At 31.3% G+C, this 15,255-nt stretch overlaps 1 protein-coding gene across 1 annotated transcript in view; it reads left to right on the forward strand.

The window, feature by feature from the left end:
- Window positions 1–15,255, forward strand: part of DMXL1 (Dmx like 1) — an 84,153-nt gene that overhangs the window by 56,630 nt on the left and 12,268 nt on the right. The window contains exons 30-37 of the mRNA XM_087715836.1: window positions 4,303–4,463; window positions 4,793–4,926; window positions 6,092–6,177; window positions 7,027–7,228; window positions 9,750–9,867; window positions 10,439–10,501; window positions 11,897–11,983; window positions 14,670–14,791. Of these exons, the coding sequence (XP_087571962.1) occupies window positions 4,303–4,463; window positions 4,793–4,926; window positions 6,092–6,177; window positions 7,027–7,228; window positions 9,750–9,867; window positions 10,439–10,501; window positions 11,897–11,983; window positions 14,670–14,791 (973 nt within the window). The remainder of the gene's footprint in view (window positions 1–4,302; window positions 4,464–4,792; window positions 4,927–6,091; window positions 6,178–7,026; window positions 7,229–9,749; window positions 9,868–10,438; window positions 10,502–11,896; window positions 11,984–14,669; window positions 14,792–15,255) is intronic.

Below are 15,255 nucleotides of genomic sequence, written 5' to 3' on the forward strand. Positions count from 1 at the left end.
TTAAAATATAGCTATGGTAGGTAAAATATAGCTATGGTATGGTAAAAGATAGACTTTTTAACGATTCCCAAGACATAAGTGTTGACTTTTAGTGTGCTAAAGAGAAGAAATCACCAAATTAAAATGTACTATCTTATCCAAAATTTCAGCTTTGGAGAAAGTTGATATTACTATAGAGTTTATTTGATATGAAACCTAATCCTAATTATTTAGGAATATTATCTGGATTGTTAATGAAATAGCATTCTGGTTGTGTAGAATAACACAACCATGCTTAAGTTGAAATTGAGAATTTGTTGCTTTCATAGAATACTGGCCTAAATCTGCCAAAAGCAACCAGTCACTAGTACTATCTTTACTAGTAGCACAGAATGCTGATGTGACACATGTTTGACTAAGGCTGGTAATCTAATGTACACCATTGCTGCTCCATATTGCTAAAAGGCGTTATATGAAAACTTCAGTCAACTAAAAGCATGATGGGCCCTGGGTATCAGTGCTGATGGACCTATCTAATGATGATCAGAGCATGTAGAAGATCTACTTGGAGCATTCATTCATTAATGAATAAAATGAAAAGTATGCAATTGTGTATACAAGAAATGAGAAAGATTCAATAATCTAAACAAAAGTTGCCTCATCTTTAGGAGTGGATTTGATGAATGCATGTGAAAGTGTAAGTTTTATTCTTAAAATAAAGAGTTAAGATATATCTCAGAAAGTTTAAATTAGCATTATCTTGATTTGTGGACGCATGTGAAAATAGGAATTCAGAGGTTGGTGACAGTTGACTATTGAATAATACTAACGAAAGATCTCAGGATCAGAGTTATAATAGGTAATTAGATAAAAGTTAATAAAAAAAAATTCATGGTGTGGCCTTGGTCTTATTTTATGTATGTGTGAACACCACACCTATGCCTGATGACTAGAAAAAATGCCCTTTTCCATTATATAAAAGGAAAAGTAGCAAGAATGAATGCAAAAATTTTGGAAGTGTGCCTGAAAGGTGTTTGTTTGACAGAATTTTGTTTGAAAAGATACAGATGGTGACCATGAGCAATATTTTGGGAGTGAAATGAGGCTTTATTTTGTGGAGAGGATGCATAGATCATTTTTTTTGTCCTTCAGCAATAATTGAAAAATATGTTACTTGATTCAAAGAAAGTATGTGAATAAACTTGAAGATTTATGAGAATATGGACTGAAGATTGCTTGCTCAACTTGATAAGAATAATATGTGAAAAAAGTAAAGCATGCATAAGAATCATAGGAATGCTGAGTGAATGGTTCATTATTGTGGAAGGAAAGAAACAAGGATATGTGATGTCTCCCTGGTTGCATAATGCAATTGTGGATGAATAAATAAGGAATGTAGAAGCTTGTGCGCATATCAGAAGTGTATTGGGTGGAGTACGAATGTGTTTGTATTTTAGTATGTAATTTATGCCATGTTGTTGGCTGTAAACCCAAATAATTTGCAATACATGTTAGAATGTACAATGCAAGGAGGAACATGACTCTGAAAATTAATGTGTCAAACACCAAAGTAACTATGTTCGAAATAAAAATGGAATTAACAGTTGAAACAGTTGTAAATTTAATAAAAGAGAATCTGGAGAAAGAAAATTAGTTTGTATAACCTACAAAAATGTTTCCCCCTTATTAAGGCCATTTCCCTGCTATAGGCTTAAGCATTTTCATACTACCGGTCAGATGTTGCCAAAGGAATATACAGTGTCTTATTTCATGGAAACAATTATTGGGTGATTCTATGTAGATATTGTAGAGAAGTAGTGGTGAAACAAAATCAATATTCAGAATTCATTCAGGCAGTCTATATGACAAATAAATATTATACCAGTAATTAATTATAATGATTTATTACAAAGTGTATATTCATTATGGGTCAGTAGCTGTTCTCTGATTAGTTTAGCTATTATATTAATTCTTCAATTTATTTGATTGAAGTGCTAAAAAACAGACCTCTTTTGTACCCAGAAAACCTGTTTAAGTGCTAAAAGCTTTAAACAATTCAATAAAGTTTCAGGGAGGTCAGGTTTGAAATTTAAAAACATATAAAAATAGGCCATTGAATAGTTTAAATGTAAGAATAACACCTTTAAATGATAGCATCCTCTTTGAAAACCTATATAAAATAATTTCCTGAGAATTAAATTGTAGTAAGAAAGAAAATATCATGGTAAAAATCTTTGTTTTATGTAAATGAAAAATTTTAAATACGTTATTACCAAATAAATTAGCATGGATTCTGTATGAGTTGCATACCTTACTATTTTGTGAAATAAATAGGACATTTGTAAAAAGATGATAGATTACAGAAGGATACAGTATATTCAGATTTACAAATTATATTGCAAGCAAATATTTCAGTAATAATGCTACCTTTTAACTGGAAATATATATCCATTTAAAATATTGCATATATACCATTCTTTCAAGTAAAAACAGTTTACAGAATAAATTTGTAGATCACTATATTTTTTGGAGTATAAAACACACCTTTCCCCCCGCCCTAAAGAGCGTGGAAATATTGCTGCGTCTTATACACTGAATATAGCCATTTTTTGGCCTCCCGAAGTCTGGCCCCTGCATCTCATTTTTGCCTTTTCTCAGCCCTGCTGAAGCCTGCAGAGTGCTCCTGGGGCGAGGGACAACAAAAACTTTTTTTTCTTACTTACCTTTTCGAAATCTTGGTGCGTCTTATACACCAGTGTGTCTTATAGTCCGAAAAATACAGTACTTTTTTAAAAATCCACATTTTAATGTAATTCTATTTCTTCCCAATATATTAAAAAAGTCATGCCATACCAAAATAATTCTGTGACATCATTCAATTAAAATTAGGTCAACCTGTTTGGAATTTCAAATGGCTAAATGGAATGCATATTGTGATGACTGTTGCAACTTTCCATTGCAAGCTGTGGAATGCTCAAAATGTTGCTGCTTGTGCAAAACATGATACAGTTTATGGGTTTTGATACTAAGGGAGTGTCATTTCAGAATGCTTTTTAAATTATTTATATTTTAGTATTTGGAATAGTATTTGACTGAATTGCTTTGTGCAATCTCTGTAGGCTTGGGACCATAACTCGGAAGTTTTTTCATCATCTGTTTTGTCTTTCTTTTAGAAAGACAAAACATTTTGATTTCACACATCCTTAATTCTTCCTCTCAAAATGACAGAGTCAAAGATCATGTCAAGTAAATATAGCACTGATCTGCAAGTACTTAAACCAAATTGTCATTTCAGGTGGTCATATGATTGTTATGGAAAGCTATTAACAGAATTCTTGGAAAGAAACATTTGCTTTAAGATAGATAGGTGTTACATTTGTACCCCACACATTTTAAAAAACATTTTTGTCTTTGACAAAGATAAACCGTTCCACACCTTTATACCGCAAGAGTTCTTATAACTTCAAAATAAAATGGTAAACCATGTTTAAAGTGCATTTCTTAAAAAATAAAGTGGTATTTTCATTTTTTAATAATATGTTTAAAGTTGTTTGATAATTTTATAATTTATGGGTTAATAATATTGCCCGCTTAAATAGCAAATTTATTTCCTAATAGGGAAGATTGAATGGGAATTAGAGATAAACAGATTTTTTTTCAGTCTCTGTATCATGTAACATTTTGTTCAGCTTATTATTTTGTGCCTCCATTTCAATATAAGAGTAAGTTTTATTTTATTTAGTTGAAAAACTAATGTTCCATAGTAAGCAATGCATGTGCATGCTTGTTCTGGCTAAAAGACTTTGAACTGTAATATGTAATATTTGATATATCTTTAGCATTAAGGTAAGTGAGATTTTCATCTTTATATATTAAATAGTTTGATGACAACTATTTTGAAATAACATTTATTTTCAGTAGAAATGCTTATACATAGACCTAATAGAGATCAGTGAAAACGGACAAAACTTATATACTCCTTATATGTTTATATTTTCTATTATAATGCATTTTTATAAAATTTAATATATATTTGTAGTATGAGCATTGAATATTTCCATTCTCAAGATTTATGCAAAAATAATCATTCAAATTTTGTTGCAAACGTAACCAAAAAGTTACAAGTGGGAATAAAAGTTAGCCATGCTGTTTAATTGCAATAATGAAACATAACAGGCATTGATTGATAGTTTTTGTTTGTTTTTGTTATAATTAAGCAAGTAGGTTATAATTGATAGGAAAGGTGAAGATGATATTATTTATTTGATAAGTTTCATTTCCTATAAAAATGAATGTAATTTTTTGTAGCCTCTTCTCCTATAGATGATGGTGAGAAGCAAAATAAGCGGTTTAGACTGACATCAAAATCATCATCAAAAGAAAATTCACCTACTAATTTACCTGGAAAAGAACAAGATACTTCAATTTACAAAGAGAAATTTATTCCTCCTGAACTTAGTATTTGGGACTACTTTATAGCAAAGGTATTTTTTATGTTGTTGGAAATAAAACTTGTCCTACTGTTCCTTCACAAATCTATCTCTGTCAGCTCCTTCTTCAAACTTGTGCACCTACAAATGATAATCTTTTCAAATAATATCCTACTCTCTGCTGAGATATATAAGGATTAATCTTGCATTCTTACATGTATATATCCTATAAATTTAATAAATAAATACAATAATACCACCTTAGAAATGCATAAAATGCCAATTCAGTATAAAGGTAAGATAAAGGCTAGCATTTTTCTTATTCTGATAAGCAAAATAGTAACACTTCAACAATTTTTTCTTAATCTGTTTTCTTCTTTTAGCCATATCTTGCAGCATCCCAAACTAGATTTGAATATGATTCAGAAGAAAGTCAGGACAGCAGTGATGAAGATGAAGATGGAGCATTCTTATCAGATTCAAAACTTCAGGAACATTCTAACTCAAATTCATTTAGGTATAAATTATTACTGACTTGTATCTATAGTTTTTTCTTTACACAATTCAACATGTAGGCATGTTTTCATTCATCTTACATTAAGTCATGTATTGTATGATGCTACTAATTTAGAGTTTTCCCTGTCTTTTGGTTTTGACAGCAGACTAGTCAGAAGAAATCCTTCTAAAGCATTTGATAATTCACCAATGCATTGTATATTTTCCTTGAATCCTGCAAATGAAACACATTACAGTGTTCGCTAAAGAAAACTAGGGTGCAAAACTCAGGTTCTAGTTTAGCATAGGCATAAATTGCAATATATAATTGCAGAAGAAATTATATAATTCTTTACCAAAGCTATGATTTCTTAAAATTATTAATATATTGGTGTGACTTCCATCCCCTATTCCATGGATCAGACTAATGATTTTATTAGAGTTAGGATTGGGCAAGAATTAAATAGACACTTTCAATAATTATACTTTAATGTATATTTTTAAATATATATATATATTAAAACTTTATAAAATAAAATCATTTCATTTGAAATAAAATTCAAAACAAATTTAAAACCACATTTTAAATGGGAAGGACAGAATGTCTTACATTTGCAGAATTCCTGAAATCTAGATTTAAATTTACATTTATTTTGGATTAATATTTATTCTATGCAGCAGGAACTATAAAAAATCTAGTCTTTACTGTCAGGTTTTCCAGAAAGAGCAAGTGTGAATAACTGACAGCAATCCAACTTTGTATGTTCAAATAATAATAGAAAAAATACCTGGGTCCTTCCTAAAATTTGCATGTAAACTCATTTTTAGAGTAGTAACTAAAAGTATATGGTGTGAATTAGATAGTCATTGTTCAAATCTTATCTCAGGAGTAACCTTGCTTAATTATAATGTTTTATCCAAAGAACGTTTGAACAGCTACTTTAAGTATATATGGGGAAGAAGATTGCAAAAGCATTATAATTAGGGTTAAATTTAAAATAAAATATTAATTATTTGTATCCTTTTTTTCTCTTAAAATGATTTTAGAATGCCTTGTAATAAATATGTTTAAGTAATAAGAGAAAAAGGAAAACAAGTATTAGCTAAATAGTTAAATACAAAATATTTTCGGTCCTCAGCAACATGCAAATTCCTGGAAAAACAATAACATATTTTTTGTTATTTAGTTGGTCATTGATGCGCTTGGCCATGGTTCAGCTTGTTCTCCGTAACTTGAAAAGTTTCTACCCATTGGCTGGACATGATCTTACAGGTAATTAATATATTTTTGACCATTGTTGGACATTGTCTGTTTTTATATGTGCATATCTCTGCATTCATTTAAACTAGATGTACTGTATGCCAGATATTTTGAGTAAATGGGAAGTCTTTTATTAGTTGTGTCATTTGAAATGATCCAGTTTTGATTTGAAATATAATACCAAATTTGTAATGCATGTTTTTCATCTGGGGATCTTTCAGAACGATAACAGCCAAAATGGAACTTTGTCAGTAAAATTCAGAACATCTGATATCTGATATATGTATATGATAATAGATTGTAAGAATATATTAACTGCAGTCATTTAAATTCAAATGTGCTGCCTATTTATTCTCTTATCAATTTCAGCAGACACTTTTCAGACACAACTGCCAATTCACAAACAGTTTCACAATTCATGCAGTGTGGGATGGGGTGGGTGAGATGAGGTGAGAAATAAGCATTTCTCCCTTTCTCTTGGCAATACTGCTGCAGATGGCGATGTTTCTAGTTCAAGAGCTGCTAGGAATTGGGTAAATTTATTTTTCTTTAGGACATTCTATTAATAGCTGATGCAGACAACCTGTGCATACTTAATGAGAAACTAGGTCCTATTTTAACTCAGTAAAGTGTTTCTGTTTAGTCTGAAGAATTCTTACATTGTTTTTCATTCAATAATATGTTTGCTAACTTCAATTTTGGATATTTACTTCTGAAGTTCTAAAGTTCACCTTAATGAGAAAACATGTCTAGTGTTATTAATGTTCTGACAACAGCAACAGTTGTAAAAATTATGTAGTATAAAACATTCAGAGAATATACTTTAAAGAAAATACTGAATAAAAAAATATCTGTCCTTAGAACTTCCAGTTTGTTCGCCGTTATGCCATGCAGTTCTAAAGGCTCTTCAGCGGTGGGAGCAGGTTCTTCTCAGACGACTTGAAATGCATGGAGGTCCACCAGAAAACTTTATTTCTATTCACATTTTACAAGATGCCTCATCTTCAGGCCCTGCATTACTTCGCCACAAAGCTTTGCTAGAGCCAACAAACACTCCTTTCAAGTAAGGTTATACCTTGAACAGAATAAATTTTGTTACATTTCTTATCTACTATTTAGTGAAGTATATGGAATCACTTGGAAATGCTTATTTTTCATTCACAAATTCACAATTTAGCTCTGCCATTTGTACATTTTTTAACTTTTCATTGTCACAAATAATGCAACTTATTAAGCTTTGATTAAGTAACTAAAAGAAAACATAAGAGATATATCAAACTAGGGCCTTGAAAATGATAAGCAAGTTTTCCATCAAGAACAACCATGGGTACAGTTAAGAGGGAAAAATTGGCTTTGAGTTTCCATGACAAAACCTCCAAAAGGTTAATATGCTTTGAGTGATTCCCACAAGAAAAAAAAATAGATATTTTGGTGCAATTACTTTGGCTTACCAATATGCTCTCTCTCAGAATTTATAAATAAAATGTAGGACTTAATGTTTGCCAAGATTTATCAAGTTCTCTATTATTTCCTATTGTTTGCTCTGTGTTTGTGTATGAAAACACACACACACACACACAGAGCCTGGAAACCAAAAATTGGCGAGGGTGGACGGGGCACATGTACAGGGGACGCACATGCATGCAAGAAGGGAAAATGCATTGCGTTTTGGGGTTTCACGTGCACACTTTGGGCACTCGGCACCAAAAAGGTTACCCATCACTGGTCTAGATATTCTCCGCCCCCCCCCCCCAAATCCAGGTATCTTTCCAGGTTTTAGTTTCTTTTATAATTCCACAAACTTCCCTTATTATCATATGTCAGTTCAAAAGCTGTGTTTCTCTGTAATCTTTAATAAATGTTACTTTGTTAACTATTTATCCATTTTCTCCAGGGAAATTACTTGTCCTTTATATAAATTAGAATCATTGATAAATTATTTTTTCATTTATGTTCACCTTATTATAACTTTTATTTTTCTTGTAATTTTAATATCATTTTATTTCCTTTTTCCTTTCATAATTGGTATTTTAGCATTTTCTTGATTTCTTGCAAACTCAGTTTTTTTGAGTTTGTCTCATTCATTTTTATTTCTTCTTCTCTTACTGACAACATAGACAATTTTCTTTGTAAAACTTTAAATTTGTTGGGTAATATCTTGTGTTCTCTAGAAGCTTCTTTAATTCTTGGAAACTTCTTTAATTCTTGTGAATCTTTTTAAATTATGTACAGCAAAATAGATTACATCATGCTTTGGGTAACTTTTATATAGAAATATCAAGAAAAATATATAAAACAGCAGTAGCCATGTAAAGAAGGATGAGTTAAGAGCTAAAGAGATTAGTTCAGAATCTCTCAGTGAGCTTTCAACCATGGTGGCACAATGGTTAGAATGCAGTGTTGCCAGCTAATTCTGCTGCCTGCAAGTAATTTGATTCTCACCTGCTCAAGGTTGACTCAGCCTTCCATCTTTCTGAGGTCGGTAAAATGAGGACCCAGATTGTTGAGGGCAATATGCTGACTCTGTAAACCACTTATAGAGGGCTGTAAAGTATTGTGAAGCAGTACATAAGTTTAAGTGCTATTGCTATTTTAAGGATTAAATATGAGTTTTGTGGGTAACATTCTTTAACCACACTAATATTCTAAATATACTAATTTGAAACCTGAGTCATGCTTTCAACCTCAGCCATTAGCAATAGCAATAGCAATAGCAGTAGACTTATATACCGCTTCATAGGGCTTTCAGCCCTCTCTAAGCGGTTTACAGAGAGTCAGCATATTGCCCCCAACAATCTGGGTCCTCATTTTACCCACCTCGGAAGGATGGAAGGCTGAGTCAACCCTGAGCCGGTGAGATTTGAACCGCTGAACTGCTGATCTAGCAGTAGCCTGCAGTGCTGCATTTAACCACTGCGCCACCTTGGCTCATTAATCAATAGCTATCAGTAAAAAACAGCTGCTTGGGAAAACCAAGTTTTAATTATTTCTTCCCAAATATTCTGTGACCATTTACTTCTAAAATTGTCCAATAATTGCTATTAATGCGAGCTGAACAGAAAAGATGAAGATTATGTATGTTGCCTTATAAAATATATTATTTGAGTAACTTTCTTCAGTCTTGCAACCATCCTCATCTTCCATGTTATAAATTCATCATATCACATATGCAAACCTTTTTGCAGTTCCTCAGTAAAATGATTCAGTATGATTAGCAAACTCTACCTATGTTCTACTTATTACAACTATAGAAATTATTTTTTAGAATAATAAAATAGATGATGTACTGTATAATATCAGATATGTTTTACTTATACTTATGCCATTTTCTTACTATGCCTGAGGAATATTTGCAATAGGTATCTTCAACCTAAATGTCATCGCTCTCTAAAATGCTAACGATTTTATTAAAGAAGCATGTACATAGCAAAATGCCTGTTAGAATGAAGCAGTTATTGTTTCTCATTAAACTTGCTGATTTTACCATTTTCTGCTTTGTCAATATGTATACTAATGTATATCAAATTCATCACTTGTATTTGTTTGAAATTATATCACATGTTAAAAATGATTCTCATTTTTAGATCCAAAAGTCATTATGCATTATCCGTAAAAAGACTTTGGCAGTACCTTGTTAAACAAGAAATGGTCCAAGAAACCTTCATCAGTAACATATTTGCCAAAAGAAAGTGTTTAAATGAGGTTAGTGTTTATGTTTATGTAGAAATTTAAATCCATTAATTTCAATTTAATTAAGCTAATATTTCTTTTCAAATTTAAAATTTTACTACTATTCTATAGAAATAAATTCCAAAACATTTCCCCTAGGATTCTAGTAATGGAAAAGGCGAAGGTATTGCACATAACTATTTGCATTCCTCTATGGTTTATTGAATCATTGAATTGTATTACTAAATATTAAAAAGAAATATTTATCACTTTAGCTATCTCTATAACATGATATAAAATAATATATGGTTGATTACTTTGCTGTTCTCATGCATTATCTTCTAGGCTTATTCCAAGTAAACTAATTAATCTTCAGAAAACACCAATAATTTTGTCAGCTCGGCCCCTTACCTTTTTTCATAGCTACTGTACATACAAAACTATGATTAATAGTTTAATCTTGACTCTTTAGGTGTAATATTTGAGCTTTTCAAAAAAAAGGATTCTACTATATATGCTCACCTTGTATATTGTTTCATATTATTAACCTATAAATTTTTCATGTAGTTCTTTTTGTTGTTATTGTTTTTCTTTTTGGATTTAGTCATTAGAAGACCAGTCTGAATTTACCAAAACTAGTTCAGGAGAAGAATCAGGAGTCAATAAGGTATGTATCATAATAATAAGAGATGTATACTAATTATCCTAAAACATTTTCTAGACAATATTTTATTTCCTCATATGTAAGATATTAACCAAACCAAATTTGTTAAAATCTACAATCAACTGGCTTTTTAATCTAAGCAGTATACTAGTGTACAGGTACTCCTTGACGTACCATTCATTTAGTGACCTTTCAAAGTTACAATGGCACTAAAAAAAGTGACTTTTGACCAGTTATCACATTTATGACCATTGCAGCATTCCCATCATCATATAGCAGTTAGCAGTTAGACTTATATACTGCTTCATAGGGCTTTCAGCCCTCTCTAAGCGGTTTACAGAGTCAGCAAATTGCCCCCACAGTCTGGGTCCTCATTTCACCCACCTCGGAAGGATGGAAGGCTGAGTCAACCTTGAGCCGGTGAGATTAGAACCGCTGAACTGCAGATAACAGTCAGCTGAAGTGGCCTGCAGTACTGCATCCTAACCACTGCGCCACCTCGGCTCCATATGATGAAAATCCAGGTGCTTGGCAACTAGCATGTATTTATGACAGTTGCACTGTCATGTGATCATTATTTGTAACCTCCTCAGCTGGCTTCCTACAAGCTAAGTCAATGGAAAAAGCTACATTTGCTTAACAACCATTTGATTCACAGTGATTCACTTTACAAAAATGGCAAAAAAGTTTGTAAAATGGGGTACAATTCACTTAACTGTCTTGCTTAGTATTGCTTAATTTGGGGCTCAATTGTTGTAAGTTGAGGAATACCTTGACAGAATTGTACAATATTCTGTAAGGCCATAAAGACCTAATTATAGAATTAGAATGTATTTAGAGTCCCATATGTTGGCTTATCATTATGTGTAGCAATAGTTTTATTCAGTGATCATGTACATTTATTCTGCATTGCTTTTTATTACTTCATATTTTTATAATATATGCCACCTAGAATCACTTGTTGAGATGAGTGGCTAGAGAAATGAAATAAATAAATATTGCACTTAACAATGTTCTGGTTTGAAGTTGCTGGTTTTTTGAAATAACATGTAATAAATATCAAATAATTTTCAAATTCCAAGCAATTACATGATCAGTGCTGAGTTAAAAATGAGATATTTCTTCACTTCAGCTTCTTTTAGAAATTTTCACTACCATTTTTAGAGGGTTTTTTTTAGATGAATGAACTGAATTTAATCTGAATGAATGATTATATAGAGATAGGATCCCACCAAAATGTTTTTATTAGGCTAGCTTGAATTTATAATTATATTTAATTAGGCTAGACATATTTCTGATTAATAATTATCATATGTTTTAGCATGATCTAAAAGATGAAAAGCCTTACCATTGTGCTATATTGTGTATGTTGCCTTTTGTCTTTTCTTTTTAACACAGATAGAGCATGATGCAGGATCTCCTGGAAGTAAAGCAAGAATCATCCATAAAGAGTCTGACATTATTACTGCCTTTGCTGTCAATAAGGTATAGACAAATGGAATGGTCAGGGGAATATTCCTTAAATATTTTGAAATGTTGTAACTTGCATCCGTATGAAGTAACTTCTATTGTACTTCCAACTAGAGGATCTACACTAAATTATTACTTTGTAATAAAGATTTTTGGTTCTATAAGGGTACTGAAATCTTTCTTGAAGTATAGTTTTTATTTTTATTGTTTACATTTAGAAACCATCCACCTTCCTCACAGAGGGACCTTGTGTGATGTACAAGTAGAACATTAAAAACATATAAAATATAATAAACATAAAAATTAAATATAAAAATTTAAAACATTGCAAACATATATCCACAAAATTAAAGAATAGCATCAGGACAAACAGATTAATGTGGTCAAACTATATGGAAAATTTTAAGTGGGAAGTAATTTATGTTAAAATGATTATAAAACTGATAATTTTTTTAAATAATTTTTTTTATTTTTATTATTCAACACAGACACAACACAAAGAATCCTTCTTTATATACTGTAGAAAGTGTATCAGTTGGTTACAAAGACTTTCATGCATATCTTCCACAGTCATCAATCGTAATTCATATTAACTCAGTATTTTAACTCAGATATATTTATACATAGTACCATCATCATACCTCCATTTTCATTTGACTATAATTGTTTAAAAATCCATCATAAAATATATCAAGATTTAAAACTTAACCACATACTGGCATTTCATTTGCTATTTCTAATATCCTCCAATAACACTGAATCCTTATGGCCTATTCTGGCTAAAGATCCATAATATTTAGTAACAAAAATTTCTAATCCTCCTTTCCAAATCACTGTTTACAATTTGCATCTACTTTCCTTATGTTGTACCCATGCATATATATACATTGTTATCATTATCCCTCCTTCATTTGACTGTGTCCTTTATCATAACATTTTTCCTCCTAATAAACAAAACTTAACTAAATTTAACTTAGTTCTTTTTTTATTAACGTTTATATATAACCAAAAAAAATTCTAATCTTCCTTTCATAGGTACCATTCAATATTCATATCCAATTATTACCTATCATAGCAATACACATATATACATTATTATCATTATCAATTATTTATTTAACTATATTGTCACTAAATTTCACTAAGTTTAACCAGTTTTAGATTATACCCTTTCATTTATCAACCTGTATCTTTCCAGTAGCAAAACAATCTCATGTCTTCTGCCATTTGTGGTATCAGTCCTCTAATCATCTCCTTAATCAAACTTGTATGGACTCCTCTTTGCAACTCATTGCTTATTAAGTCTCTCATGTAGTTTCGATGCCCTTCTTCTGTTTCCTTAATCAGCTTATCTTTAATTGTCAGTGGTGTTTTCAACAATGTTGCTAACAAAATTTCTCTCTTTATATCCTTAAATTCTTTTATTTTTTCTTCTTCTGTATCTTGCCATCTGAAGTAGAGTTCCCCTCCATTTAATTCCTCTTTCCATATTCCACTCTTTCCATTTCCAGACACAAACCAATCACCATAGATATCAGCAGATTTAATTTCTTTGTAGTCATTTTTCTCTTCGGTTTTTAGGATTCTAACTTCCACTTTTTCTACTTGATAAACATCTCCAACTTCTTTATCATATTTTACTGTTAGATGCTCTAGATTTTCCAACTTCTTCTCCGTCCTGTCAAATGTGTTTGATAATTTCTGAATTTCTAACAATATCTTTTGCAAACAAAGTTTCTTTCTGCTATTGAGATTGTGCCATTATCTGAAGCTGACAAACACTGCTGTTCTGGCTTGGAAGGCTTTTACAAGATTAGGCATAAATTCATAATAAGTCTTATTTTCACTTTTCTCTGGTTAAAGATATACTTCAAAGGAACATCTGTATGCTTTTCTTCTTATCACTCTCTATAGAGAAAACAGTGAGACCTTGGAGTGCCAAGCCAAAATAATCAGTGAGGAAAGTAATAGTGTTTTGTTTCCAATACACAAACTTCCAGCCTCCGAGTAGCAGTGTCGTCTTTCCCTCTGTTGTTACAATTTTCTTTGTAACTCATATCCATATCTCATGTCGCCTTGGAGACAGTTCAGAAACCTCAGCTATGCAGTCTTATTTTAATTTCAGATTATTATGTATGTTAAATATTATATTTATAATGTATTATATTATAAAAAAACTGCTGATGTGACAATCTCACCATTACAGAATAATGTCAATTTAAAGTTGCATAGGTTGATAATAGTCTTGTGTGTCTCTTCAAATTGCTGGTAGTTACTTAAAAGCCCTATATAGTACAGGAATAAGCATATATCGGGACTTGTCTTGTTGAAATTTAATCTGCCATTCTTGCTGAGCCCATTCTCTCTTTAATGTTAGGTGATAGGCCTTTTCAGGAGTAGAAAAGATAATGTGTTTCTCCAATGTATTTGGTTCCATCCTTTGCAACATTTTGTAAGACTGTTTAAAATGTTCAAATGTGCCTTTAGACAAAGTTGATTGTGTTCCTGTTGTAGCTTTGTATAATTCTGCTTTGAATATACCTTAGTTGATTCTCTGGTTTCTCTTCATATCGTATAAATATTTGTCCTTTTACCTTAGTTGATTCTTGATTTTATGCCTTGTTCATTGCCTAGAGTCTGGGTATACATATTGGGGCAATAGACAGATGATGTGAAATAAACATGTATTTATGCATTTTAGGCCAATAGGAATTGTATTGCAATAGCCTCAAGCCATGAAATTCAAGAACTGGATGTTTCTGGAATTTTAGCAACTCAGATCTACACTTGGGTTGATGATGATATAGAAGTGGAAGCTAAAGGGTATTTCTTTTTATTTTATTTTTTTGCCAATATTCTTAACATTGACTTAACATTGAACATTTAATGATATCCTGTTGAAATACTTATAAATAACGATCGATCTTCTAGTTTTTTGTAAAACTTTTTAAGTCTTATGTCCTTTTCTTTAGTAAACTTCAGCTTATACATCTTTCTCTTTGTCTTACTAAACCTAACTTCCTGATAACTAGATTTGACTTACTGTGCTATTAAAAACATTTCTTTTGACTGACAGACAGCATTTCTTTTCTCTTCAACTGGCTATGACTTGAACCATCCATTGATTGGCTATATAGGTATTACAGCTTATAAGAAAGTCTGAAGTACAAATGCGCCACCAATCAGATAACTTAGTGCCAATAACTCATGTGATATCAAGTGAGAATTCATGGATATAGGTAGCTAAACATCTTTAAATTAGAATAGAATATGATATTTGTAGGTAG

This window comes from Thamnophis sirtalis, unplaced genomic scaffold (genome assembly GCF_051295495.1).
Source record: "Thamnophis sirtalis isolate CommonGarterSnake01/CBP01778 unplaced genomic scaffold, rThaSir2_p1.2 scaffold_5, whole genome shotgun sequence".
NCBI classification, from domain to species: domain Eukaryota; kingdom Metazoa; phylum Chordata; class Lepidosauria; order Squamata; family Natricidae; genus Thamnophis; species Thamnophis sirtalis.